Below are 24,486 nucleotides of genomic sequence, written 5' to 3'. Positions count from 1 at the left end.
CCCAGGCCAGCAAATAATATTGCAATGAATTGTAATTAAAGTGAAGTGAACAACTGTAAATTTCCCCTAACTGCTGCAAACTATTCTTGGTGTGAAAATTTGACTAGCTGTGTAAAAGTTGTGAAGAACAATAATGTAGATTAATTTTAATACAAAGGATGTGGTGGGATGGTTACAAAATATAGATTAGTTTAAATCTAGATATTTAGAATATGAATTGAGTATGACCATCACTTATACAAGAGTAGGGTAGCTAGAAAGATTACACTTGAAGAAATCAGAAGGAAGATTGAAGTGGATGGTGTCACACTGGAACACGGTACAAGTTTGTCCATGTTAGAATAAATGATAACATAGTGTTCAGCAAGATAGAAGAAGGTTAGAAAAAAACAAAATTAATTGAATGAAGATGAAGGAATGAGCAGCTAAAGGGAAAAACCTCCAATATGGTGCTATATTCTGTCCATTTTCCTATATGCCTCAAAACTTGGAGTAATCTGTAAACAAATGAGTTGAAATCTGTGGCAGAAAATGGAGGTGATTTAAACAAAGATGGTTGGATAGGAAGTGAACATTATGTAAATAGACAAAAAAAATGAAGAGGTAAATGAAAATACAAGAACAGAAAGAACTCTTTTAGAAAGTGATGTTAGTACTTCAGCCAATTAATCAGAGCTGAAAAGTTGCTCCCTTCTAGCAGGTAAAGTGGAGGGCAGCAAAAAAAGGGATTAACTGATGGACAAAGACAGTGAAATAATGACAATATACTTTCAGGTAAGGATAACGTGTGGCTTGGCAAGGAACACATGGTAGAATGGTGTTCCTTCGCACCGGCAACCCTTGTACCTCTAAATGGTAGCAGTCTCATGTTTGGAAAGTGCTACTGGAGAAGCTATGATAAGTTACAGCAGCTCATCCTGTAGATGGTATACAGTGCTGTAACTGTGCACCATTGGCAAGGATGGTCGATAAGGTGCTGGTTAAGCAGACTGCTTTGACCTGAGTGGTTTAAAGTTTCTTGATTATTGTTGCGACTGCACCCATTCAAGCAAGGTGAAAATTTCATCACACTCCTGACTTGTGCCTTGTAAAAGGCAAACAGTTTTTGGGAAGTCACAAGGTGAGTTACTCTCCACAGAATTCCCAGCCTCTGACCTGTTCTTGTAGCCACAGCATTTGCATATTTGGTCGTGATCAGTTTCTGGTCAATGATAATTCCGAGGATAGCGAGTTTTGAGAAGATTTGTAGCTCAGGTTGAGGTTCTGGATGTAAGTTTGCTCGCTGAGCTGGAAGGTTAGTTTTCAGACGTTTCGTCACTTTTTTTAATTTGAAAAAATATACTTTATTCGTAAGATGTACAAAAAATAAAACATATTTACACACCTACTCGGTCATGCAAGCCGCTCCGGGTTACCCAGGGGGTACGTACACCAACTAAAGGATAAAAAACAAACAAAGAAGAAAAAGAAACAAAGCAAAGAAAACACCCCAGCAGTCGTCACCCCGCACAGTCCCCGTTGGCCCCCTGACCAGTTGGGGAAGGCGCCAGCTGGGCCCAGTTACCAGATAGGGCCCTTTTTTCTATTCTGGACGAGGGGTTTCATACCGTGGACTTTCCCCACCGCGCCTTGGTGGCGGCTGCCCCAAGCTTTAGCGCGTCCCTCAGCACGTAGTTCTGGACCTTGGAGTGCGCCAGTCTGCAACACTCGGTCGGGGTCAGTTCTTTCAGCTGGCAGACCAGCAAGTTGCAGGCAGACCAAAGAGCGTCTTTCACCGCATTGATGGTCCTCCAGGCGCAGTTGATGTTGGTCTCAGTGTGCGTCCCGGGAAACAGCCCGTAGAGTACGGAGTCCCGCGTCACGGAGCTGCTCGGGACGAACCTCAACAAATACCACTACATCCCCCTCCAGACCTCCTGCGCGTAGGCACACTCCAGAAGGAGGTGATCGACAGTCTCGTCTCCCCCACAGCCACCTCGAGGGCAGCGTGCGGTGGCGCAGAGATTCCGGGCATGCATAAAGGACCTCACTGGCAGAGCCCCTCTCACCGCCAGCCAAGCAATGTCCTTGTGCTTGTTTGAAAGTTCTGGCGATGAGGCATTCTGCCAAAACGACTTTGGCAGTCTGCATGGGGAACCACACGACAGGATCCACCCTCTCCTTTTCCCAAAGGGTCTCGAGGATCCTACATGTTGACCACTGCCTGACAGCCTTGTGGTCAAAGGTATTTCCTTTCAAAAATTTCTCCACGAAGGACAGGTGGTACGGAACGGTCCAACTACTCGGAGCGTTCCGCAGCAACGAGGCCAGGCCCATCCTTCGCAACACCGGGGACAGGTAGAACCTCAGTAAGTAGTGACACTTGGTGTTTGCGTACTGAGGATCTACGCACAGCTTGATGCAGCCGCACACAGAGGTAGCCGTCAGGGCGAGGGGCGAGGGTGGCATTCGGTACGCCCTTTCCCCCATTTTCCAGGTCTTTGTACATGGTGTCCCTGCGGACCCGGTCCATCCTCGACCCCCAAATGAAGTGGAAGATGGCCCGGGTGACCGCAGCAGTGCAGGTCCAGGGAATAGGCCAGGCCTGCCCCACATACAACAGTACCGAAAGCCCCTCGCACCTGACAACCAGGTTCTTACCCGCGATGGAGAGGGACCAGAGCGTCCACCTGCCCAGCTTCTGCTTGAATTTGGTGATACGCTCCTCCCAAGTCTTAGGGCACACCCCAGCTCCACCAAACCAAACACCCAGCACCTTCAGGTAGTCTGTCCTGACGGTGAAGGGGATGAAGGAGCGGTCGTCCCAGTTCCTGAAGAACATGACCTCGCTCTTACCCCGATTGACTTTGGCACCCGAGGCCAGGTCAAACTGGCCGCAGATGTCCAATAGTCTACTCACCAACCGACAATCGGTGCAGAAGACGGCGACATCGTCCATGTACAGGGAGGTCTTGACCTGAAGGCCTCCGCTGCCTGGGATAGTCACGCCCTTCAGGCTCACGTCCTTTCTGATGGATGCGGCGAAGGGCTCCACACAGCACACGAACAAGGCAGGAGAGCGCGGGCAGCCCTGCCTGACTCCAGATCTGACGGGAAAACTGTGGTGATGATGCCCTTCGTCATAGACTTGCACATTTCCCCTGCCCGAAGCGCACTATCGTACACCTCCAGCAGGTCCTGGCCGACCAGGTCCCACAGAGCGGAATACAGCTCGACCGGTAAGCCGTCGCTTCCGGGAGTCCTATTCCTCTCCAAGGACTTGAGGGCTCTGGTCAGCCCGTACAGGGATATCGGCCAGTCCAGCCACTCCTTCGTGCCGTTGTCTAAGACCTCCGTGATAGATGACAGGAACGACTCGGAGGCCGTGCTGTCCGTGGGCTTCGTGTCGTACAGTCCGGCATAGAAGGATCTGCTGATCCTCAAAATGTCGGGCTGAGACAACGTCACCGAGCCTCCTTCAGCCGGCTAAGCACAGAGCTCCCTTTGTGCACCTTCTGAAAGAAGAAACACGAGCACGTCTTGTCCCGCTCCACGGATCGGACCCTGGACTGGAAGATTATCCTGGAGGCCTCCGCGGCGAAGAGCGAGGCTTGCTGGCCCCTCACCTCGCGGAGGTCCTCCGTGACATCGACCCCCATCAACTGCAGAAGGAGCAGGTTCTGCACCCTTTTCTGGAGTCGCAACAGCTTTCCCCGCCTCTCTCTTGCCTTCTGAACACCCTTGAGGACAAAGAACCTCTTTATGTTCTCCTTCACCGTCTCCCACCAGTCGCCCGGAGACTCAAAGAGGGGTTTCACGGTTCTCTAACCGGCGTACTCCCTCTTAAGCTCCACGACATTCTCTGGGGTCAACAGAGTCGTGTTGAGCCTCCACGTCCACTTGCCGGCCGGCCGGTCGTCCTGTAAGTGACAGTCGGCCAGCAGGAGGCAGTGGTCAGAGAAGAACACCGGCTCGACGCCGGTGGACCTGACCAAGAACGCCCATGAGACAAACAGGAAGTCTATCCTTGAGCGGATAGACCCGTCTGGCCGCGACCAGGTATACCTCCGCTGCGCTCCGTCTGTAGGGGTGCTGAAGACGTCGAGCAGCATGGCATCCTTCACCGTGCCCATCAGGAATCTGGACGTGACGTCCAGTTGACTCCCCCCACCCGCTGTCCCCACGCCGGATCTTTCATCTGCATCGACGATGCATTTGAAGTCTCCGCCTAGGATGACCGGCCTGGACGTAGCCAGCAGGGGTGGAAGCCGCTGCAGGACAGCCAACCGCTCATTCCGTACCGCTGGGGTGTACACATTGATCAGCCTCAGGGGAGCATTCCTGTAGGTGACGTCAGCCACTAGGAGGCGCCCCCCCCACCACCTCCTGAACTTGAGAGATGGTGAAGTCGCGCCCCCGCAGCAGAATAGCCATGCCCAAGGAGCGACAGTCGTTACCCCCGACCAGATCGAAGGCCCACAGGTCCAGGCGCCGGACCATTTCCCGTACCTGCCGAGGTGCGGTATCCTGCACTCCTGCAGAAACAGGAGGTCCGCCTCGATGGTGGTCAGGTAGGCCAACGTGGACACACATCTCGCGGTTGACTTGACGCTGCGCACATTAATGCTCGCAACTCGTACCCCCATTGTGGGCAGTGACCACAGTACCCTCCCCAAGTCCAAGGTCCAGCCCCTCCATCTGTCCCTTCATGCCCATTGCCCGGGCTAACTGCTGGACGCTCTCCGGGCTCAGGAAACCGTCCGTGCTGCCTTCCGGGTGGCATCCCCCCGTCGTGGGTGCGGAGGCCGGAGGTTCCGGCTCTGGGTCAGGCTGGGGACGCGCTGTTTCCTCCTTTCTGCCTGGAAGTTCCGGGGGGCCCTCCAGTGCCCCAGCGGCACTTCACTGGGTGTCAGAGGGAGCCTCAGGACATCTCCTGTCACCTGGAAGCGGGGTGCTGCTTTCCTTCTCCCTCGAGATCTTTAACTTCTGCTTCGGGCGGGCCCTCTCCGAATCCCCCTCGTCAGAGGAGTTCTTATAGCCCCTCTGTAGCTGCCTCTTCCCACCTGATGGTTGCGGTTCCTGGGCCCGTCGACGCACCTTCCTCCTCGCTTTCCGGACCGTCGTCCACTCCCCTGGGTCGCCTGTCACCGCCTCCATCGACTCCGGGTTGTCGGTGGGGAGAGCGGAGCCTGCAGGGGTGCTTTGCTGGCCTCGGGCCCATCCTGCGGGGCTGGGCCCTCCTGCATGACCTGGCCCTCCTGCACGACCTGGCCCTCTTGCACATAAGTGGGGTCCTTGCTGGGCCCTGGTCCCTTCCTCTCCTCCGGGGGGGCTGGCCCCGCATTGCCCCTGCCGGCGACCTGGGCGTAAGTGGTCCCCCGCTGCGGGTCATGCTCTATAGAGGTGGCCCGCTTCCCTGCAAAGGTTGCAGCTTTTCTCTTGTGGGCAATCCTTTGCAAGGTGTCCCTCCTCCCTGCAGTTCCTGCAGATGGTGGCTTTGCAGTCGGCCGCCACATGACCTGACCTACCACAGGCATGGCAGACTTTAGGTTGCCCTGTATAGGTCAGGTAGCCCTTGCTCCCGCCGATCGCGAAACTGGACGGTGGGTGTACGACATTCCTGTCCCCGCCCATCCTCAGCGTCACCTTGACCTGCCTCTTACTGGTCCAAATGCCAAAGGGGTCCATGATGTCAGCTAGGTCCCCCTCCACCTTCAAGTACCTTCCAAGGAAGGTCAGATCATCAAATGCTGGCACATGCGGGTTGTACATATGTACAGTCACCATACGGCTCCTCTGCGCTGGCATCACAAACAGCGGGACAGCGGTCAATACAGAGAGGGGGCCCTCACCTCCTTTCTCCTTGAAAACCTCCAGGAAGCGCTCGCAAAGCTTGGCACTCCTGAAGGTCACGTCGTAAAAACCTCCTCTGGGGAAATCCTGCAGGCAGTAAATGTCCGCAGCAGCGAACCCGCAACAGTCCAACAGGACCCTCTTCACGAAGAAGGTGCGGTCCACAGGTGCACCTTCATCCACCTTCTTTACAGAAACACGGATGGTGTTCCGGACCCCCTGACCTGGGGCACGAGCACTTGCCGCAGCCATCGTTGCAGGTTGGCTGCTTCCCTGAACCAGCGTTAGGCCGAAGCCAGCATTAAGATCCACTGGTTGCAAGGGTGCACAGCCAACCCAACGTCTTCCTTTCACCTCCAACACAGCACTCCCCTCCTCTCCGTCCACAAGAGAGTGGGTCTTTATTTTGTTCCAGATGTAAGCTGGTTCACTGAGCTTGAATGGTATCAGTGATAATGGGAACTGCAGATGCTGGAGAATCCAAGATAATAAAATGTGAGGCTGGATGAGCACAGCAGGCCCAGCAGTATCTTAGGAGCCCGAAACGTCAGCTTTTGTGTTCCTGAGATGCTGCTGGGCCTGCTGTGCTCATCCAGCCTCACATTTTATTATCAGTGAGCTTGAAGGTTTGTTCCCAGATGTTTCGTCACCATTCTAGGTAACATCATCAATGAGCCTCCGATGAAGCGCTGGTGTTATGTCCGGCTTTCTATTTATCTGTTCAGGTTTCCTGGGGTAAGTGATGTCATTTCCTGTTCTTTTTCTGAGAGGGTGGGAGATTGATTTGGAGCCAATGTGTTTTTTGATGGAGTTCCGGTTGGAATGCCATGCTTCTAGGAATTCTCGTGCGTGTCTCTGTTTGGCTTGTCCTAGGATGGATGTGTTGTCCCAATCAAAGTGGTGCCCTTCCTCATCTGTATGTAAGGATACTAGTGATAGTGGGTCATGTCATTTTCTGGCTAGTTGATGTTCACGTATCCTGGTGGCGAGCTTTCCGATGATATTGATCATAGGGGATTTAGCAATGGTAATGCCAATGAACATCAAGGATGATTCTTTACAGTTTGATATGGTCATTTTCCATCGCCTGTATGGCACAAATGTTATTTGCCATTTATCAGCCCAAGCCTGGATGTTGTGCAGATCTTGGTGCATAGAACATAGAACATAACAGCTTCCAAAATGCCTGTCGTCTGCAAGGTGTTAGAAAGGATTCTGAGGGATAGGATTTATGAACATCTGGAAGAGCATGGCTTGATCAAATGCAGTCAACACGGCTTTGTGAGGGGCAGGTCATGCCTCACAAACCTTATCGAGTTCTTTGAGGATGTGACTAGAAAAGTTGATGAGGGTCGAGCTGTGGATGTGGTGTATATGGACTTCAGTAAGGCATTTGATAAGGTTCCCCATGGTAGGCTCATTCAGAAGGTCAGGAGGAATGGGATACAGGGGAACTTAGCTGTCTGGATACAGAATTGGCTGGCCAACAGAAGGCAGCGAGTGGTAGTAGAAGGAAAATATTCTGCCTGGAAGTCAGTGGTGAGTGGTGTTCCACAGGACTCTGTCCTTGGGCCTCTACTGTTTGTAATTTTTATTAATGACTTGGATGAGGGGATTGAAGGATGGGTCTGCAAGTTTGCAGACGACACAAAGGTCGGAGGTGTTGTTGACAGTTTGAGGGCTGTTGTAGGCTGCAGCAGGACATTGACAGGATGCAGAGATGGGCTGAGAGGTGGCAGATGGAGTTCAACCTGGATAAATGCGAGGTGATGCATTTTGGAAGGTCGAATTTGAAAGCTGAGTACAGGATTAAGGATAGGATTCTTGGCAGTGTGGAGGAACAGAGGGATCTTGGTGCGCAGATACATAGATCCCTTAAAATGGCCACCCAAGTGGACAGGGTTGTTAAGAAAGCATATGGTGTTTTGGCTTTCATTAACAGGGGGATTGAGTTTAAGAGTTGTGAGATTTTGTTGCAGCTGTATAAAACTTTGGTTAGACCGCACTTGAATACTGCGTCCAGTTCTGGTCGCCCTATTATAGGAAAGATGTGGATGCTTTGGAGAGGGTTCAGAGGAGGTTTACCAGGATGCTGCCTGGACTGGAGGGCTTATCTTATGAAGAGAGGTTGACTGAGCTCGGTCTCTTTTCATTGGAGAAAAGGAGGAGGAGAGGGGACCTAATTGAGATATACAAGATAATGAGAGGCATAGATAGAGTTGATAGCCAGAGACTATTTCCCAGGGCAGAAATGGCTAACACGAGGGGTCATAGTTTTAAGCTGGTTGGAGGAAAGTATAGAGGGGATGTCAGAGGCGGGTTCTTTACACAGAGAGTTGTGAGAGCATGGAATGCGTTGCCAGCAGCAGTTGTGGAAGCAAGGTCATTGGGGTCATTTAAGAGACTGCTGGACATGCATATGGTCACAGAAATTTGAGGGTGCATACACGAGGATCAATGGTTGGCACAACATTGTGGGCTGAAGGGCCTGTTCTGTGCTGTACTGTTCTATGTTCTATGTTCTAGTACAGGCCCTTCGGCCCTCGATGTTGTGCCGACCTGTCATACCGATCTGAAGCCCATCTCACCTCCACTATTCCATGTACGTCCATATGCTTATCCAATGACTACTTAAATGTACCTAAAGTTGGCGAATCTACTACCGTTGCAGGCAAAGTGTTCCATTCTCTTACTACTCTGAGTAAAGAAACCACCTCTGACATCTGTCCTATATCTTTCACCCCTCAATTTAAAGCTCTGCCCCCTCGTGCTCGCTGTCACCATCCTAGGAAAAAGACTCTCCCTATCCACCCTATCTAACCCTCTGATTATTTTATATGTTTCAATTAAGTCACCTCTCAACCTTCTCTCTAATGAAAACAGCCTCAAGTCCCTCAGCCTTTCCTCATAAGACCTTCCCTCCATACCTGGCACCAATCTAATAAATCTCCTTTGCACCCTTTCCAAAGCTTCCACATCCTTCTTATAATGCGGTGACCAGAACTGTATGCAATACTCCAAGTGCGGCCGCACCAGAGTTTTGTACAGCTGCAGCATAACCTCATGGTTCCAGAACTCGATCCCTCTATTAATGGAAGCTAAAACACTGTATGCCTTCTTAACAGCCCTGTCAACCTGGGTGGCAACTTTCAAGGATCTGTGTACATGGACACCGAGATCTCTCTGCTCATCTGCACTACCAAGAATCTTACCATTAGCCCAGTACTTTGCCTTCCAGTTACTCCTATCAAAGTGCATCACCTCACACTTGTCTGCATTAAACTCCATTTGCCACCTCTCAGCCCAGCTCTGCAGCTTATCTATGTGAAGAGTATCTGAAGAGTCATAAATGGAACTGAACATTGTGCACTCTTTAGTGCACATATGGCCCTTATGATGGAGGCAACATGTTTGCTGTAGTAACTGAAGATAGGTCCGGTAACAAACTACCCTGAAAAGCTCTTGCAGTGCTGTTCTTGAGCTGATATGATAGACCCAACAACCACAACGATCTTCCTTTGTGCCAGATATGACTCCAACCAGAGGATAATTTCTCCCTCCTCCAGTTCCCATTGTTTGCAGTTTTTCTGGGGATATTTTATGTTTTACTTGGTCAAAGGCTTCCTTGATGATTAGAACAATCATCAACAATCAACAATTTTTGGAACAGTCACCGTCACTTCACTTCTGGAGTTCACCTCTTTTTGTCTTCGTTCAAACCGAAGCTGTAATGCAGTCAGGAGCTGAGTACCTCTGGCAAAACCTAACTTGAGTGTCAATGACCAGGTTTTTGCTGAGCAACTGTCTCTTGATAGTACTGTAAATGACCCCTTTCACCATTTCTCTGTTCAAATGTAGACTGATAGGATGGTAATTAGCTGGATTAGATTTGTCTTTTTTGTGGATGGACTGTAGCTGACCAATTTTCCTCATTGCTAGGTAGTCTTCAGGGTAGTGAAGCAACTTGACTAAGGGTGCAGTTAGTTCTGAAACACAAGTCTTCAGTACTATTGCTAAAATGTTGTTGTCAGCACCCACCGTCTTTACAGAATCCAGTGCCTTCAGCTGTTTCTTGATATCACATAAAATTAATCAAATTAGTTCAAGATTAGTATCTGTGATGCTGGAGATTTCTCATGGTGTGTAATATCTTGGGCTAATATTTATAACACAACCAACATTGTTAAAGACAGATTATCTGATCATTTCAATATTGCTGTTGTGAGATCTTGTGATTTGAAAATTGGCTGTCATGTTTCCCACCTTACAATAATAACTCCATTTCAAGAACATTTAATTGGCTGTAAAGCATTTTGGAGGGCATGCTGATGCCATGGGTGTCATTGGGAGTTTTTTTTTTGTAAGTACAAGAAAGGCAGTTGACAGACCAGAGTGGGCGGGTCGAGTGACATGAGAGGTTCAATGTAGGTGCCCCTCTTGGGATCCCTACTATTTGTTGTCAGAAGATGTGATTGACCTGGGCTGACCTTAATATCTTAATCACTCTATTCTAGCAGGTCCAGGGGATGACTACACTGATTACGTGGCAACTCGCTGGTACCGTGCCCCGGAACTTCTGGTCGGAGATACGCAGTATGGACCACCAGTGGATGTCTGGGCAATAGGCTGTGTTTTTGCTGAGCTTACCTCAGGCAATCCTCTGTGGCCTGGCCGGTCAGATGTCGATCAGCTTTATCTAATCAGGAGGACACTGGGTGAGCTGCAGATCCTAGAACAGTTCCAGTCATCGTTGTTGCTTAGTTGTGCTGACACCAATTGCAACTTCTGTTGTATGGGTCATGTTCATTAATGAACAGAGTATAGTATAAGTCTGAATAAGGAGTGCATGCTCCAAAGGGGTTCCATAACTGATTAGATCTTTGTGACAAAATGTCATCATTTTGAAGTATTTCTTTATTAAACTGTAAAGTCAGTAGTGCATTGATAATTCAGTCCATAATAATAGGGTTTAATTTCTTTCAAATGGTCTAGTATAGGACTTTTTTACGTCTGGTATTCTATTTGATATCCGTATAGAAACCATAATATATCATTTTCTGTGTCTGGTTGTCCTGCACCAAACCTCATGAGGTCAGTATGTGAGAAATTCCCAACGTAGCTAACAAGCTTATGCTCATAAGGTTCCCACTGCGAGTGGGTCCAGTCTCAGCACTAGTCCTCGCCGTGGCCATGGATCCTTTACCATTGCGCAGCCTTGGAGAGGGATGGCAAAGCTCCTCTCTACACCCTGTTTCCATCTGATCTGAGCATGGGGTTAGTGTGTATCAGTATTCTGGAGGTCCATCAGCTACCATCCAAACCCTTATGTCCATGGTTGACAATTTTGGTCAGATCTGTGTCTGGAAGTGTTATCACATGACTACCTGTATCAATCACATTTGTGACAGTAGTTACCCAGAATGTGGTGCTCTGCCTTCTCCTGTCCAATAGAAAGTAAGCTCATGCTTAGTCAAGTCTTGGCTGCCAGTTGACAACCTCAACTCCTTCTTCTCTTAGGTATCCAATAGAAAGGAAAAAAAAACCTTTTAAAAACCCGCACAATTTTTTTCCAGAATTGCTTGCAGCAGTATCCAGGAAATAATCATTTGTCCTGAAGACTACAGAAAGAGTTGGCAACCTCCTTATCATAAACATCCTACTATACATATTTGCAAGGTACCAACAGCTGGAAACATTATGAACTAATGTAAGCAAAAGCTTGCAGCCTAGATTCACACCTCCAATATTTCCACTCTTGGTCTTTGGAACCTCAAAAAGAAGAGAGGAATCTTTGTAACATTGAGGTTCAGTATTGGTTTTTTGTGCTCCTGAGCTAAGCTGGTTTTAAGATCCTATAATACTGCACACTGCAATTCCTGCCATCCTAGTGGATGAATGTAAAAGCAAGCCACTGTGGACGTTGGAGATCTGAAACAAAAACAGGAAGTACTGAAGAAACTGAGCAGGTCTGGCAGTATCAATGGAGAAAGAAACAGGTAACATTTTGTGTCCAATATGACTGGCTTTCTGGAAAAAAAAAAGAGTTCCAGAGAAGAGTCATATCAGATTTAACATTAACTATTCCTCCCTCTACAGAGGCTGCAAGACTTGCTAACTTTGCCCAGCGCTTCCTTTTTTTTAAAAAATTCAATGTTAGCTGGGTATTTTGCTTGATATTATGCCCGATTACATGCTTTGCGTTGACACTGATTATTTCTGTCTGTTCCCACAGGTGATCTCATCCCTCGCCACCAGAAAGTGTTCAGTTCCAACCAGTTCTTCAGTGGAGTCAGTATTCCAGTTCCTGACATTATGGTAAAGGACCTTTTTTTAATTAAATGAGTGACCTGCATTTCTAAAGTTGTTTTCAGTGGCTGAAGTCCGGGAGAAAGCGCAAGGGCAGCCTGGGAAGGTAAGCTTCCACCCAATAAATTTGGGAGTTAGCTAATACCCGAGACCCTACACACGCGTAGTGTCTTCCACCCTTCCACCTGCTCTAACCTAATAAGAACAACCAAGTGTGGTGAGCAGGTAAGCTATTTGCATTTTCTTTCCTCATCTCTTTGTTGATCTTTCGGGGTGGTCACCTAGACGCCAAATCCTCTGGGAGCAGCTCGGAAGGCAAAGCCGGAATCTGTTTGTGTATATAATGGAGTAAACTTACTGGTGCACAGAACACTGCAAAACTAAAAAAAAATCTATTTAATTTTAAATAATTAATTGAGTAGAGATGGCAGGCTAGGTATTGTGTTGTACCTGTATGATGTGGGAACGAGCTGATCCTGTTGAGAACGGCAGTGACCACATCTGTGGCAAGTGTTGGCTGTTTGAGGATCTTCGGCTCAAAATTGATGAGCTGGAATCCGAACTCCAAACACTGCGGCACATCCGGGAGGGGGTGAAATATCTGGGTGCTGTGTTACAGGAGGCAGTTACACCTGGTAGATTAACTAATGTTAATTCAATCAGCGGGCAGGGACAGCATTGACACCTGTGAGTGAGGCAGGTAAAGGGAGCCTGCAGACAGGAACACAGGAACTGCTGCTCTTGACATTGTCCCACAGGTATGAGGCACTTGCTCCCTGGGTGGATGAGGAACAGGGCTGCAGGAAGGATGAGTCAACTGACCAAGGCACCATGGTCCAGGAAGCCACTTGAGTGAGGAGCAAAAAGACATTGTAGTTGTAGGGGATTCCATCATCAGGGGGATAGACTCTCTCCTTTGCGAGCAGGATAGAGAATCCCACATGGTGTGTTGCCTGCCCAGAGCCAGGGTGCGAGACATCTCTGACCGGCTTGAGAGGATACTAGAGAGGGAGGGAGAGGATCTAGTTGTTGTGGTCCACATAGGTACCAACAACATGGGCAGGACTAGGAAAAAACACCTGCTTCAGGATTATGAAAAGCTAGGAACAAAATTAAAAAACACGTCGTCAAGGGTCATAATCTCTGGATTGCTGCCTGAGCCACGTGCGAATTGGTACAGGGAGGCGAGGATCGGGGAAGTAAACATGTGCCTAAAAGAGTGGTGTGGGAAAGAGGGTTTCCGTTTCATGGGGCACTGGCATCAGTTCTGGGACAGGAGGGATCTATACAGCTGGGATGGACTCCACCTAAACAGGGCCGGGTCCAGTGTTCTGGCAAGAAAGGTAAATAGGGTGGTTAAAAGGACTTTAAACTAGTAAGTAGGGGGAAGGGAGAAATGTGCATAGAGGGACAATAACAATTAATGTAAGGCAAAGCAGCAGGTTAGCAGGTGACGAGGAAGCTTCAACTCCATTGAAAATTAGGAGAAAAGTTAAAGGGAAGGAGAACTCAAGAACTGTTAGTAAAGGTGGTAATAGGACCCAAAAAGGTGGTGCAAAAACTAGCATAAGGGCACTTTATCTGAATGCTTGAAGCATTCGAAATAAGGTGGGTGAGTTGACGGTGCAAATCATAGCAAATGGGTATGATTTAATGGCCATTACAGAGACATGGTTACAGGATGGTCATGACTGGGAGTTAAATATCCAGGGGTATCAAACTGTTCAGAAGGACAGACAGGAAGGTAAGGGAGGTGCTGTTGCTCTGATATTTAAGGATGATATCAGGGCGGTAGTTAGAGATGACATAGGTTCTACTGAACAAAACATTGAATCCAATTGGCTGGAAATTAGGAATAACAGGGAGAAGAAGTCACTGATAGGTGTGGTCTATAGTCCACCAAATAATGACATTATGGTGGGGCGGGCAATAAACATAGAAATAGCTGAAGCATGTAAAAATGGTACAGCAATTATCTTGGGGGATTTTAATCTACATATTGATTGGTCAAACCAGGTCGGTCATGGCAGCCTTGAGGAGGGGTTCATAGAATGCATCCGTGATAATTTCCTTGAACAATATGTAATGGGACCTATGAGGGAGCAAGCTATCCTAGACTCAGTCCTGTGTAATGATGCAGGAATAATTATTGATCTCACAGTTAGGGATCCTCTCGGAAGGTCCAATCATAGTAAGGTCGAATTTAAAATATAGGTAGAGCGTGAGAAGGTTAAATCCAGTACCTATGTCCTGTGCTTAAACAAAGGAGACTATGAAGGAATGAAGGAGGAGTTAGCTAAGGTGAAATGGAAGCAAAAACTTTATGGTGGGTCAATTGGAGAACAGTGGAGGACTTAGACAATAGGTGCAGGAGTAGGCCATTTGGCCCTTTGAGCCAGCACCACTATTCATTATGATCATGGCTGATCATCTACAATCAGTATCCTGTTCCTGCCTTATCCCCATAACCCTTGATTCCACTATCTTTAAGAGCTCTATCCATCTCTTCCTTGAAAAGACTTGGCCTCCACTGCTTTCTGGGGCAAAGCATTCCATATATCCACCAGTCTCTGGGTGAAGAAGTTTTTCCTCAACTCTGTTCTAAATGGCCTACCCCTTATTTTTAAACTGTGTCCTCTGGTTCTGGACTCACCCATCAGTGGAAACATGCTTCCTGCCTCCAGTGTGTCCAGTCCCTTAATACTCTTATACATCTCTATCAGATCCCCTCTCATCCTTCTAAGCTCAAGTGTATACAAGCCCAGTCGCTCCAATCTTTCAACATATGATAGTCCCGCCATTCCGGGAATTGACCTCGTGAACCTACACTGCACTCCCTCAATAGCAAGAATATCCTTCCTCAAATTTGGAGACCAAAACTGCACACAATACTCCAAGCGCGGTCTCACCAAGGCCCTGTACAGCTGCAGAAGGACCTCTTTGTTCCTATACTCAATTCCTCTTGTTATGAAGGCCAGCATGCCACTAGCTTTCTTCACTGCCTGCTGTACCTGCATGCTTGCTTTCATTGACTGATGTACAAGAACACCTAGATCTCGTTCTACTTCCCCTTTACCTAACTTGACTCCATTTAGATAGTAATCTGCCTTCCTGTTCTTGCCACCAAAGTGGATAACCATACATTTATCCACAATAAACTGCATCTGCCATGCATCCGTCCACTCATCTTGCCTGTCCAAGTCACCCTGTATTCTCATAACATCCTCCTCACATTTCACACTTTCAAAATAATTTTTCACAGTGCTCAGCATAAATATATTCCAGTGATAAGGAAGAACTGTAGGAAAAGAGAGCCAGCCATGGATGTCTAAGGAAATAAAACAAAGTATCAGATTGAAAAAAGAACCCATATGAAAAAGCGAAGAGTAGTGGGAAACTAGTTGACTGGGAAATCTTTAAAGGCCAATAGAAAGCCACAAAAAAAGTTATAAAGAGAAGTGAGATAGTTTATGAGAGTAAACTAGCTCCGAATACTAAAAACAGGCAGCAAAAGTTTCTATAAATTTATAAATCGTAAAAGAGGCGAAGGTAAACGGAGGCCAATTTAATAACTGAGAGTGAGGAAATAGCCGAGACATTAAGCAGTTATTTTGTGTCGGTCTTCACTGTGGACGACATAAATAATGTGCCGAAAACTAATGGCAAGAAGATTATAGCAGGAGAGGACCTAGACACTATCATTATCACTAAGGAGGCAGTGCTGGGCAAGCTAATGGGACTACAGGTAGATAAGTCTCCTGGACCTGATGAAATGCATCCCAGGGTACTAAAAGAGGTGATGGGGGAAATAGCAATTGCACTAGTAATTATTTCACAAAATTCACTGGATTCTGGGGTGGTTCCCGCAGATTGAAAAACAGCCAATGTGATGCCACTGTTTTAAAAAAAAGGAAGTAGACTAAAAGCAGGTAACTATAGGCCAGTCAGCTTAACTTCGGTAGTGGGCAAAATGTTTGAATCTATCATTAAGGAAGAAATAGCAAGACATCTGGATATAAATTATCCCATTGGGAATACCCAGCGTGGGTTCATGAAGGGTAGGTCATGTTTAACTAATTTTGTGGAATTCTTTAAGGACATTACTTGCATGGTGGACAATGGGGAACCTGTGGATGTGGTGTATCTGGATTTCCAGAAGTCATTTGACAAGGTGCCACACCAAAGGCTGTTACATAAGATAAAGTTGTATGGTATTACAGGTAATGTATTGGCATGGATAGAGGATTGGTTGACCAGTAGAAAGCAAAGAATAAGGGTAAATGGGTGTTTTTCTGTTTGGTGGTCAATGGCTAGTGGTGTGCCTCAGGGATCAGTGTTGGGACCTCAATTGTTTACAATTTACATAGATGATTTGGAGTTGGGGGTCTAAGTGTGTTATGTCAAAATTTGCAGATGACACTAAGGTGAGTGGTAGAGCAAAGTGTGCAGAAGACACTGAAAGTCTGCAGAGGGATATAGATAGTCTAAGTGAGCAGGCAGATGGAGTACAATGTTGATAAGTGTGAGGTCATCCATTCTGGTAGGAATAACAGCAAAATGGACTGTGTTTTAAATGGTGAAAAACTGCAGCATGCTGCTGTGCAGAGAGACTTGGGTGTCCTTGTGCATTAATCACTAAAAGTGGGATTGCAGGTACAGCAGGTAATTGAAAAGGCAAATGGAATTTTGTCTGCCATTGTTAGACGGATGGAGTTTTAAAACAGGGAGGCTCTGCTGCAGCTGTATCGGGTCCTGGATGAGGCCACACCTGGAGTACTGTGTGCTCCTTACTTGAGAAGGGATATACCAACACTGGAGGGGGTGAAGAGGGGATTCACTTGGTTAATTCCAGAGTTGAGAGGGTTGGATTATGAGGAGAGACTGAGTAGACTGGGACTATGCTCACTGAAATTCAGAAGATTGAGGGTAGATCTTATGGAAACATATAGGATTTTGAAGGGAATAGATAAGGTGGAGGCGGGGAGGTTGTCTCTGCTAGCAGGTGAAACTAGGACGAGAGACCATTGCCTCAAAACAAAGGAAAGCAGATGTAGGACTGTGGTCAGGAGGAACTTCTTCACCCAAAAGGTTGTGAATCTGTGGAATTCTCTGCCCAGTAAAACGGTTGAAGCTATCTCACTGAATATTTTTAAGGCAAGGCTAGATAAATTTTTGAACAGTGAAGGAATTAAGGGTTATGGTGAGTGGGCGGGTAAGTGGAGCTGAGTCTCAAAAAGATCAGCCATGATTTTATTAAATGGCGGGGCAGGCTCAAGGAGATAGGTGACCTACTCTTGCTCCTGTTTCTTATGATCTTACATGTCTCTAACAGCCTTGGGATGTCCCAAACCACTTATAAAGCCAATGAGATATCTCTAAAATGTTGTCACTGTCATAAGAAATATGGTAGCCAATTTGCACACAGGCGCTCTCACAGATACTGAAGAAAATTTACAAGGTAATTGATTTTAGTGATCTTTCTTGAGAGAGAGATTATGGCCAGCTCTCCTCTCCTCTGAAATAGTGATTTGTGGAACTTTGTGATCTTTCATACAGTCCCTTTAACTTACCAGCTGAAACACAGTGAATGGAATTTGAATTCCTGCTCTTTCTCTCACTCGCTCTCTCTCATGCACACAAACACACTCGCTTCCCCAAAGGTGCATGTGAGTATGACAGCAGGATGATTATTCTGTCAGGTGGGAGAGTTAGGATTAGAAACCCTATTGCCTTCCTGTCTTACCTAAAATTAAGTCCATGGCAAGAAGATTTGTAGATGGTATGACCACCTGACACCAACTGAAGCCTTCAAGTAGGCATTTAATCCCCATTCAAAGTCGTTATTTTATTGTCATTGGCAGCCATCTACCAAACAGGTTAATACATCATGCTTGAAGCTGAAAAAGCAAATCATCTTGGGGTTGTCTGTGGGCTTCTGGGAAGAGGCTGCTCCCATTTAAAGCCACTCAGTGCCTGATCAAAGGACTTTGTGTTGGATATGGGAGAACATGCTGAAACACCATTATCCCCAACTTCAACACTCCCTCTCTTAGGTACCCAATTAAAAGGAAATAAAAGTTCCTCTCCTCCCACCACACATCCTTCCAATCATTACTCAACTACACCTGGGTGTCTCGGCTATTCCAGACATTGGGTGAATAAATTACCAGATAGCCATTGCCTCCTTGCTAGTGCTTCAGAGCTACTGGTCACTGATCGCAAGTAGTTCACAGCAGGCAGGACCTCTGTTTCCTATGTCCTTGATCAGAGGGAAGGTCTACTGCTCTGAGCTTAAGTCCTGATTCACACTCAGTTTGTCAGGTCTTCCAAAAAGTGGCAAAATGGGATTCCCACCAGCTCTGCAGCGGTCATTTTCAATAAATACTGCCAGCATCCCTGATAGTGCTGTTGGATTGCTGCGCTACACACAAATGTTGTTCTGGGATGCATCTGAGTAGGATTTGAAATCACAGCCATCAGCATCAGGGGTGAGAGTGTTGCCCACTAAGCCACAGCTTGTAACCAAAGGCAAATTCACAAACTGGTGCTCATCCACTTGGATGCCTCGGTATCGTATAAATAGGCTACATTCTGACCAGTGGTTCCAGCTGAGAGTTAACCGATCTCAACAGCTGAGACACTGAGAATACTATGGAATTGGAGGAGACCATTCAGCCCATTATGCCTGCAGCACACCTCTGACAGGCGTTCTGACAGTGCCATTCACATGCCTTTTCCCCATATCCTTGCACATTATTTGAATAAAAACAATCATCTAATATCATCTTGAATGCCTCAGCTGACTCAATCTTCCTCACGCTTAGTTCAGGGTAGTATATTCCACACCTGAAGGTCCTTTAAAATTTTTTTTTCAGTAATTCTTGCTTCCATTCCTCTATTAGTTATTATCTCCTGACATGAGGGAGATGTCTTAAACACCAGTTCGGCTTCACAATGAGATTGAAGGCTCATGCCATACTAAAGGGTGTGAATCGAGGCAGTGAGTGTTGGCGAACCAATCAACTGGAGAGAGCTTCACTGTTACAATAGGTTCTGCTCTGATCTGGATTGCATGCATCTCCATATGGTGGACAGTAACTGTGAGCCAAAATCCTGACTAATTATTCTCTCTTTGGTTAACGCTGCTGCCTTCCCAACCTTGGCATTCCTGGGTTGGTGGAGAGGAGGCCAACTGTAAGAATCTAAGTGCCTCTGCAGCTGAGATAGACAAACTTGTGACTGGAACCATTGGTTGGTAGACAGCCTTTTGGTACAACACTGAGGCATCCTAGTACTTTCATAGAGAGTGGTGGGGGTGGGGAGAAAGGAAGGGGCAAGTGGGAGGAGGAAATGGTGGGGGAAAAGGGAGGGCTGTGGTTTAGCATAGATTACATTTGGAAATGTGCTCGGATTCCTGCTACAGTGCAATGGGGATCAGTCAGAGCACTAACTTTGCTGTTTGTTTGTGTTGCCCCACCCAGGAGCCATTGGAAGTGAAGTTTCCACACATATCTGCTCAGGCACTTCACTTAATGAAGGTGAGTGAACAGTACCAGCTGCCCCTAAGCTTTTGCAATGTGAGACAGTCTAAATATCACTGCACCAGAAAAGATATACAGAACACATCCTGAGCACCTCCAAGTTGACCAATGGTAAATAGGACTGTGGAATTATCAAAAGCACCGCGGACTGCTGTTCCATATGGTACTACTTGCATACATTTAAGCCATTAATGTACTAGAAACTTTAACCCTGTCTAACTGTATTGTGAACACCGTACCACTTATGGCAACATTTCAATACATAATACAATTATAACAAAATTCTGATGATATGCATAGTCTCACTTCTGGCTTCTAATTCCCAAAAGCCTGTATATCTATACAGCACAAGTCAGGAGTGTCATGGAATTGCCTGCAGTTGGAGCCACACTCATTCCAAGCAAGGAACTCCAGTCATTCCCCAATCTGATTATCTATATTCATGCATTCTCATACTTGCACTCTCACCCTGATTTAGATTTCATCAATAAACTTCTTATTCTCTATTTTAGTGCTCTCTGCCTCTCCTTTTGTGGACCCTGATATAAATTTTCAATATTCTCTCTTGGTTCCCACACCACTAATGAGTGGTTTAAACCTTCCACAATAGCAACAGTGAAACTCCCTGAAAGGAACATAGTCCCATCTTGCTTAACTGTAACTCATCAAGCCAGTACAGGTGATACCACCCCCAAAGCCAGTCCCAGTGTGCCAAGAATCTAAAGCCCTCCCTTCTGCACTATCCTTTTAACCATGCGTTGATCAGTTTTATCTTCCTTTTTTGTCCACAACTGCACATAAAACTGGGAGAAATCCAGAGATTACTACTTTAGAAGTCCTGCTTGCTAATTTTCTATTTAGTTCCTTAAAGTTTGATTTCATGACAACATCCCCCCTTCCTACCTATATTGTTCGCAGCAATGTAGACCATGATGACTGACTGATCTGAGGGAGAGCAAACAATGTCCTGTAAGCACTCTGACATTCTAACCGTAGCACCAGGTATGCCATAAACCACCTCAAACTCAGGCATGTCTGCAGTTGTCAATGTATCCGTTCCCTAAAAACTAAAAAACAATCAGTCCTTGCCTTCCATGCTTCTTCCTGCCCTCTTGTACTGCTGGGCCAGCTGCACTCCTTCAAGAGTCTGTCACCCTTAAAGACCACAAGAATTGTAAATCAGAAACAAAATCAGAAGTTGCTAGAAAAGCTCAGCTGGTCTGGCAGCATCTGTGAAGAGAAATCAGAGTTAACATTTTGGGTCCAGTGATCCTTCCTCATAACTGATGGTAGCTAGGAAAATGCTGGTTTGTGTGCAGAAGATAGGGTAGGGGGAGGGGGTAAGGTGTAAACAATAGATGGAGACAGAACCCAAAGAGAGAGAAGAACACTTCAACAAAGGAGTGGATAACGATCTGGCTAGAAGAGTGAATAGCTGATAATAGAGACTGTTAGTGGCTAACAATAGTAGTGTATAATGACAGACTGTGTGATAACAAGGCCTGGCGTGTGTAGTTGAAGGATAGGTCATGGAAGCATTCAGGCCCTAAATTATTGAACTTGATATTGAGTCCAGAGGGCTGCAGGGTCCCCGAGCTGAAAATGACGTATTGTTCTTCCAGTTTGCATTTAGCTCAGCTGGACCACAGCAGCAAGCCTGAGACAGATGTAGGCCAGGGAACAGGGCGTTGTGTTAAGTGACAGGCAGCTGGAAGCTCAGTAACTTTTGCAGGCAGAATGTAGGTGTTCTGCGAAGTGTCACCCAGTGTATGCTTTATTTTCCAAATATAGAGGATACCACGCTGTGAGCAGCGAATGCAGTAGGCTAGATTGTGAGAAGCGCATGTAAAGTGCTGCTTCACCCAGAAAGTATATTTGGGGTGCCATGGGACTGTGGGGTGTGCTGGGAGTGGAGGGAGAATGGATCAGGGTGTCTTTGAAGGGAACAGTCTGTGTAGAAGGTGGACAATGGAGGGGAGGGGAATATGTGTCTGACGGCATCTGGCAGGAGGTGGTGGAAATGGCAGCTGATGGTCTTCTGGACGTGGATGCTGGTTGGATGGTATTTAAGGACAAGGGGAACCCTATCACTGTTGCAGGAGTGAAGAGGGTGGGTGAGGGCAGAAGTGCAGGAGATGGGTCAGACCCGGTTGAGAGCCCTATCGACAACAGTGCTGGGGAATATTCCTGAAACATTAACTCTTAATTTCTCTTCACAGATTCTGCCAGACCTGCTGAGCTTTTACAGAAAATCAGTTAGTGAGCAGGACATCTTAATCTCCTGCCCTACCTCCCTGTTTCTCTTGGACTGCCTGGCACTCACCCATTCCCTCTCTGCCTGCTTGCCTCTAACTTGCAGTGTGACCGCATCTTTGAATGTATTACCCATGAGGGTCTTTGCCTCATGGACACACCTCTGTGACTCTTGGTACTGCCACAGCTTATAGATAGTCACATGTCCTGCAGAGAGGTTGGTCTAGTCATGATTAGTGGTTATATCACTCATTCACAGGTCCAGGTGGATTTGCCTTGATCTATGCTAAATTCTGTAAAACAAAAAAATGCTTCTGTTGAAGAATTAATAAGGGCTTGTTGTTAAAATCTATTACCTCTATGTTTATCTCAGGGCTGTCTGATGATGAATCCCTCAGAAAGGCTGACATGTGAACAGTTGCTGCAGCACCCACACTTTGACAGCTGCCGCGAAGAGATAGACAAAGATGCTGAGAAGCTGAACAGGAAGCATGAGAAGTTGCCACGCAGGCGCCCACCTGGCGTAAGGGCATAGAATGTTTCAATCCACTATAACTGGCTAGCCATTTTATTCATCAAGGAACTGTAAGCCACAAGTGGATGAGGTGGATAATGCACAAGGGATTATAATCTTGTCGAATGCATCACATTTCTCAATCAGCTTCATATGCCCATGAGGACATTTTAAAAAAGGAGCAAGAATAGGCCATGCCACCATTCAAACTTGCTCCACCATTCAGCAAGATGGTTGATCAGATTTTGTCCTCCACTCCCTATCCTGCTTGATCCCCGTATCCCTTCATTCCACTATAATTCAATAACTTGTTTGTATCAACCTGAATATATCCAGTGAGTCCATTCCTACTGCTGTCTGGTGTAGATGATTGCAAAGATTCAAAACCCTCACAAGAAATTTCTCCTCATCACCATCTCAACTGGGGGACTGCCTATTCTGGAACATATCTCCTAGTTCTAAAATCCCAGAGGAAGGAACTATCTGTGAGAATTTACCCTGTGCAAGCCCTCTCATTAATTTATGGTTTAAAAAGATTACCTTGTGTGCTTCTAAATCCCAGTGAGTATAGGTCCTTTCCTCGTTAATTATCCCAAGAATCAACCTGATAAACCTTCTCTGAACTGCCTCTACAATGTATGTATATCTATCATGATCTAGAAAAACCAAAACCACAGTTGTGGTCTTGCCACCACCCTGTACAGTTGTAGCAAACCCTTCCTATTTTTATACTCTATCTGCTGTGCAATATAGGTCAACATTACATTTGTCTTCCCAATTACAAGCTGTACCTGACTGTCAACGTTGTTTAAGGTACAAGGACATCCAGTCCTCTCGTTACCACGATTTTCCACTATATAGAACATAGAACAATACAGCGCAGAACAGGCCCTTTGGCCCTCGATGTTGCGCCGACCTGTGAACTAATCTAAGCCCCTCCCCCTACACTATCCCATCATTATCCATATGCTTATCCAAGGACTGTTTAAATGCCCTTAAAGTGGCTGAGTTAACTACATTGGCAGGCAGGGTGTTTCACGCCCTTAACACTCTGAGTGAAGAACCTGCCTCTGACATCTGTGTTAAATCTATCACCCCTCAATTTGTAGCTATGCCCCCGCCGACGTCATCATCCTCGGAAAAAGACTCTATCTAATTCTCTGATCATCTTGTATGTCTCTATTAAATCCCCTCTTAGCCTCCTTCTCTCCAACGAGAACAGACCCAAGTCCCTCAGCCTTTCTTCATAGGGCCTGCCCTCCAGACCAGGCAACATCCTGGTAAATCTCCTCTGCACCTTTTCCAATGCTTCCACATCCTTCCTGTAATGAGGCGACCAGAACTATACGCAATATTCCAAGTGAGGCTGCACTAGCATTTTGTACAGTTGTAGCATTAAATCCTGGCTCCGGAACTCAATCCCTCTACCAATAAAACCTAACACACCGTAAGTCGTCTTAACAGCACTATCAACCTGGGTGGCAACTTTCAGGGATCTATGTACATGGACACCAAGATCCCTCTGCACTTCCACACTACCAAGGATCTTTCCATTGACCCGGTATTCTGCCTTCCTATTATTCCTCCCAAAGTGAATCACCTCACATTTATCCGTATTAAACTCCATTTGCCACCTTTCAGCCCAATTCTGCAGTTTATCCAAGTCTCCCTACAACCGTAAACGTTCTTCCACACTGTCCACCACTCCACCGACTTTAGTGTCATCTGCAAACATACTAACCCATCCACATATGCCTGCGTCCAAGTCATTTATTAAAATGAAAAACAGCAGTGGTCCCAAAACAGATCCTTGGGGCACACCACTAGTAACCGGACTCCAGGCTGAATATTTTACATCAAACATCGCTGCCTTCTTACAGAAAGCCAGTTTCTAATCCAAACTGCTAAATCTCCCTCAATCCCATGCCTCTGTATTTTCTCCAATAGCCTACCATGTGGAACCTTATCAAAGGCTTTAGTAAAGTCCATGTACACCACGTCAACTGCCCGACCCTCATCCACATGCTCGGTCACCTTCTC

At 46.7% G+C, this 24,486-nt stretch overlaps 1 protein-coding gene across 2 annotated transcripts in view; it reads left to right on the top strand.

Moving 5' to 3' along the window:
- LOC125447767 (cyclin-dependent kinase-like 1) overlaps positions 1-24,486 on the top strand; it is a 78,188-nt gene that overhangs the window by 45,118 nt on the left and 8,584 nt on the right. Inside the window, exons 5-8 of one of the 2 annotated variants that reach the window (XM_048522462.2) lie at positions 10,350-10,547; positions 12,065-12,147; positions 19,620-19,676; positions 22,306-22,455. In XM_048522462.2, the coding sequence (XP_048378419.2) occupies positions 10,350-10,547; positions 12,065-12,147; positions 19,620-19,676; positions 22,306-22,455 (488 nt within the window). Of the gene's footprint in view, positions 1-10,346; positions 10,548-12,064; positions 12,148-19,619; positions 19,677-22,305; positions 22,456-24,486 lie in introns of both variants that reach the window. The other variant, XM_048522461.2, reaches the window with a different exon arrangement.

The sequence above is a fragment of the Stegostoma tigrinum genome, chromosome 39, assembly GCF_030684315.1.
Source record: "Stegostoma tigrinum isolate sSteTig4 chromosome 39, sSteTig4.hap1, whole genome shotgun sequence".
In the NCBI taxonomy this organism is placed as follows: Eukaryota; Metazoa; Chordata; class Chondrichthyes; order Orectolobiformes; family Stegostomatidae; genus Stegostoma; species Stegostoma tigrinum.
This window is presented reverse-complemented; position numbering and strand designations above follow the sequence as displayed.